The sequence below is a fragment of the Sinocyclocheilus anshuiensis genome, unplaced genomic scaffold (genome assembly GCF_001515605.1).
Source record: "Sinocyclocheilus anshuiensis isolate Anshui unplaced genomic scaffold, SAMN03320099.WGS_v1.1 scaffold1251, whole genome shotgun sequence".
NCBI classification, from domain to species: Eukaryota; Metazoa; Chordata; class Actinopteri; order Cypriniformes; family Cyprinidae; genus Sinocyclocheilus; species Sinocyclocheilus anshuiensis.
In genome coordinates, this window is record NW_015539970.1 from 849,203 (window position 1) to 854,115 (window position 4,913).

Genomic DNA, 4,913 nt, shown 5'->3' on the forward strand with positions numbered 1-4,913 from the left:
ACACACAAATACAGTACACACACGTTTTTTTTTTTTTAAATCATGAATTGTCATATTCACAAATTACATTCATCATTTATGGAAAAAAGCAGTCTGTAAAAAGCAGTCTGCCGGTTCTTAAAAAAAAAATCTCCTTTTGAATTCTATGAAAAGTAAGTTACTTGAAAATGTTCAGTTTTGGGTGAAACGTTCCTTAAATTCCTGTGCAACTGTGACTGTTCAGATCTCATTGTAGTGTTGTAGTCATTGTAGTCAAAGCACGAACTCATGCTGCAAACATAAAAGACGAGGCTCTCCCTGAGGTAACGCTGCAAAACTTTGAGAAGTCTACAACAAAGACAGTCTCTCTCAGGGCCAACACAAAACATTCACACAACCTTAACTTCAGAAATCTATTTAAGAGTAATGGAAAGATCATTCAGATCAAAACCTTAAGAGCTCTGCATGCTAATTGCCTGCACTAATGTGCAATAAAGACCATTATAACACCCTTACATGTAAGCCCAGAAATAAGAATACATTTCCAGACAGGGTATATTCATTAATCTCACATTAAGTTCTTTGTTACTTATATTAGAAGTTCACAGACACGTACATACATGCTTTGAGAGCTAGAGTTTCATAAGTTACATAACATGGAACATAAGGCGAGACGGTGTGCTTATAGAAGTCATCTTTATGAGCTGAGGAATTATAGGCTTGGTTCCAGCACTGAAAGAGTTAACCGTGCAGCAAATGGCTGAATGCCCCTCCCACCCGGGCTAATTTACATATGAGGCATTTGGCGGGAAATCCTCCTCTCTGCGCTCTGTCTTTGTGCCAAAGCCCCTCCCTAATGGCGGGATCTGATGGCGGGAAAGCGAGTGCGCTAAACTGCAGCTAGAGTGCAGCAGACCGGCTCTGGCCACGCCCATCCCCGTCTCCCGCGCCAACGGCCCTGCTGTACCCAGGCAACCAGTGAAAACATTCAGCCCTGATCTAGAAACACACAGGCACTAACATACACGGCTTGAGGAAGGAGATAGTGCTGAACAAACACACCCATATGAAGACTCGTACAGTAGACAGTAATGCCACACATATCAGAAACTCACACACAGCGCTGTAGGGGTTAAAGGGAAATGTTCAACGTCCACATTGTTCTGTCCCTGGTTTTGGCGCGAAACAGGGTGAAAAATAAAATGTTATTTTAAAAGAGAGGAGGAGAATAAGAAGGGGCACAAAAGAGACTGCAGAGCTGTTATTTAAGACGGACGCTACACACACACACACACACACACACACACAAGTGCCTTTTACTGCATATTGACCCACATATTGACAAAACTAAACATAGCCGGTGAGGAAAAACTGTTCAGGTAAACAAAGACAGAACAAACTGTGATATCTTCAATCTCAAGGCTGTGAAAAACAGTTTTTCCCTCAACTATTTCTGCAATACACCGTGTATCCGCACAGCTGAGAGCTTTTTGGCGGGATTTTTGCCGGATTGAGTCTGTGTGCGCGCGGTCTTTCATAAACAAGTCATTCCAGTTATGCAGTGCCGTTTGAGCTGTGTAACTTATTACAAATGTGGATGTGTTGTAATTTAAGGAAGTGCTTCTATAAAATGGTACTTTCAGAAATATGATCTACTCAAGCTCAGAGTTTTTAAATATATCCTATTTACACAACAGCATGAAACGGAGTTGATTGGTGGAGATTCTCTGCAGAATAACTGCTGTTAAACATGATTGGTTAAAAAAAAAATTGGTTAATAATGCTGGCTGATGGGTTTCAACTTTTGAATATATCACCAGCTACTAGTCAGTCTGTGTTTAAAGGTTTATAAATCATTGTTAAAATCAATTCACCTACTGAAAAAAAATGATTTTTTACTTCCATTCAAATTTACATAAATTTAAATATATTAAAGTGTTTTAAATATTTAAATAATGAAAACATCGTACATATAAAATACTTAAATATAATATAAAATATTTATAATAACTCCATTAGTTATGCAAAATATAGGCTGTAGGCTAAGATGTCATGTAGGCTAAGTAATGTATTTTACTATAAACACTTAACTTTTACACATACTGAAATTATATATCATTTTTATAAATGTGTAAATGTTTCAGTTGTAATTTATATTATATTTTTATATGTATGCTTTTACATATAATTTTTTTAAATATTTAAAATGAATATTTAAACCTTTAATGATATAGAATATATCACTGGTTACAACCTTGTAGCTCACAGTCAGCTTGTGTTTAAAGTTTTATAAACTATCATTAAAATTAATTCACCTATTGAAAAAAGATTGGAATTTTTACTTGGCTTTTGTTAACAGGATTTTATAAAAGGCAAACATAGAAAGTGATATTGAGAACACAGGAATTACAGTTAAAAGAAAGAAATACACCCTGGTGTTATCTGTTAAAGGGATTGCTCACCCAAAATGACATTTCTGTCATTATTTAACGTCCATCCACACCAAGGATGATAAATATGATGCATAAGGTCTATATCTTTAGTGTTGGAGAAACAAGTGCGCAGCCATCTTTAGAATCACTGTTGAAGAGTAATAAGCTGGTGAAGTAGATTTACATATTGTAGAGTTAACGGAAAATTATCTTAAACATTGTAATGTTCGAAGCGAATGTCATAACTGTCAGAGTAGACCGGGAAGATTTTAAAACGAGTGGTTCATAAATTCACACAACCTTACCATCACGCTGTGGAAATAAAAACGGAAGACAGAAGACAATGAGCGCAATGCTGAAAAGGGGCAGAGCTACATCAGGTCTATAGTTTTAAAAATTATTCTAAATTTAAAGGAATAGTAAAGTCCACACCACTATAATGATAACAAAGGAAATTATTTCATTGTAATTACTTTCTATATGAAACTATGATCCACACGCGCAAAAAGAGTCTTCTTTTTACTCGCTTGTAATCACTTTTTTTTAGGCTTATGAACAATAAAAACATTGATAGCCTATCAATTCATCCTGCTTCAAAGAACTTGAGCATCTGAAGCATCATACATATAATATTCAGCGTGCGCATATTATAAACAGTACATTATGATGTGTTGGGTTTGGAAACTAATAGTTATATTCATAGCTATCATTCTTGATGTGAACCAGGCTTTATTCTAATGTTATTACAAACCTTTTCAGTAGAACACAAATGACGCTTTGAAGAATGAAAGTGTGAAGAATAAAAGTGGATGGTGATTAAAAACAAAAACACTACAAACGTATTATAAAAGTCATCCATATAAAATCATGACATTCTTGATTTGATTCTTGATCACGAGTCTCCTGGTGACATGATATTCAGAACAGGCAAATTTTAACTTGACAGAAAATCCTCTTTGACAGTCATTCTCACCATTTACTTATGCTATATGGAAAATAAAACCTTGGACATTTCTCTTTTTGTGTTTCACAGAAAAAAAAAAAAGTATAACTGGTGTGGACCAGCTTTTTTATTAACTGCATAACACCTGTGAGACATGGAAACAAGCATTCAAACCAAAGTGCTACAATTAAACCAATGAGATGAAAGAAAACTCATACTTTTCATTTAGTAGGCTATAAAAAATACATATACGATTGGGAACTGCAAACAAACTGCATAGTAGGAATGACTTAACAGTGTTGTGGTATGAAGTGAATGTGACTGGGCATAGAGGAGCGCTGCCATTCCTTCAGCTCTCTTTCCCACACTTTCTAGCCGCAGGGCCAACAATCACAACCAGACAAACCGCCACACCTGCCTTACCTCATCTAGTCCACATTCAACACACACACACACTTCAGCTCTGTCCTATTAAATGTTTATACACTCTATAAAGTTCCAAAAGGGGTTTTTGCAGTGATGCCAAAGAAGAACCATTTTTGTCTCCTGAAAGAGCCACTCAGTCAGCAGTTCTTAAAAGAACCATTTTTTTCTTAGTATAAAGATTTCAATAATCTATAAAGAACCTTTTGCAGAATGGAAAGTTCCACTGATGTTAAAGGTTCTTCATGGAACTGTAAATTCCAATAAAGAACCTTTATTTTTTATAGATGATGCTATTGACCAAATGTGACCCTGGACCACAAAACCAGTCATAAAGGTCATTTTTTTGAAATTGAGATTTATACATCATCTGAATAAATAAGCTTTCCATTGATGTATGGTTTTAAGATAGGAGAATATTTGGCCGAGATACAACTATTTGAAAATCTGGAATCTGAGGGTGCAAAAAAAATCTCCTTTAAAGTTGTCCAAGTTTTTAACAATGCATATTACTAATCAAAAATTAAGTTTTGATATATTTACAGTAGGAAATAGGGCTACACGATATATCGAAATTATCGAAATATTGCAAAAGGTCAAAGTTTTAGTTCGACGCATATAGCAGAGAATTGCTTGACGTTAAAAAGAGTTAAGTGCAATAAGTTGCAGAAAACAACTCTTTGCCGTCTCGTCTTGCTGTCTGACTCACACCTGAAGCGCGCGCACAACCCGCAGCTCGCACACCATCTCTAACGCAGTTGGTTATGTTTTAAATGAATGTAAACAGCTGAGAAAGAAATCGGATGTGTATCATTATACTGGATCCGTGCAGTCAGATTTAAAGGGACAGCAGCCTATAAATATGTGCTGCTGAATGTCACTAATGTTAACAAAACAACAAAACGGCTATAACAAAGATTAATCTAAATTTAATTAATACAGTGAACACTATGCAGTGTTATTTTACACTTAACTGTTACATTTCTGTACCTGAATACTACTGTTTATTTTATCTATGCTTGTAAGTTGTGTCTTTCTTTTTCTTTCTTTTTTTACTGACTGTTCACTTGCCTTTAATCATGTTTGAACTTTCTCAGACTATATTTTTTGCTGTGGTATATGAAGAAGTACTTAAA

At 35.3% G+C, this 4,913-nt stretch overlaps 1 protein-coding gene across 7 annotated transcripts in view; it reads right to left on the reverse strand.

Moving 5' to 3' along the window:
* The window catches only part of LOC107687082 (tRNA dimethylallyltransferase, mitochondrial-like), a 74,058-nt gene that overhangs the window by 1,703 nt on the left and 67,442 nt on the right, over positions 1-4,913 (reverse strand). For 2 of the 7 annotated variants that reach the window (XM_016484251.1, XM_016484250.1), the window contains exon 10: positions 596-978. The exons of 1 other annotated variant lie outside the window; for it this stretch is intronic. In XM_016484251.1, coding sequence (XP_016339737.1) covers positions 762-978 — 217 coding nt within the window. In that variant the 3' untranslated portion in view covers positions 596-761. Of the gene's footprint in view, positions 1-595; positions 979-4,913 lie in introns of those variants that run through there. 4 more of the 7 variants (XM_016484247.1, XM_016484245.1, XM_016484244.1 and 1 more) reach the window with 3 other exon arrangements.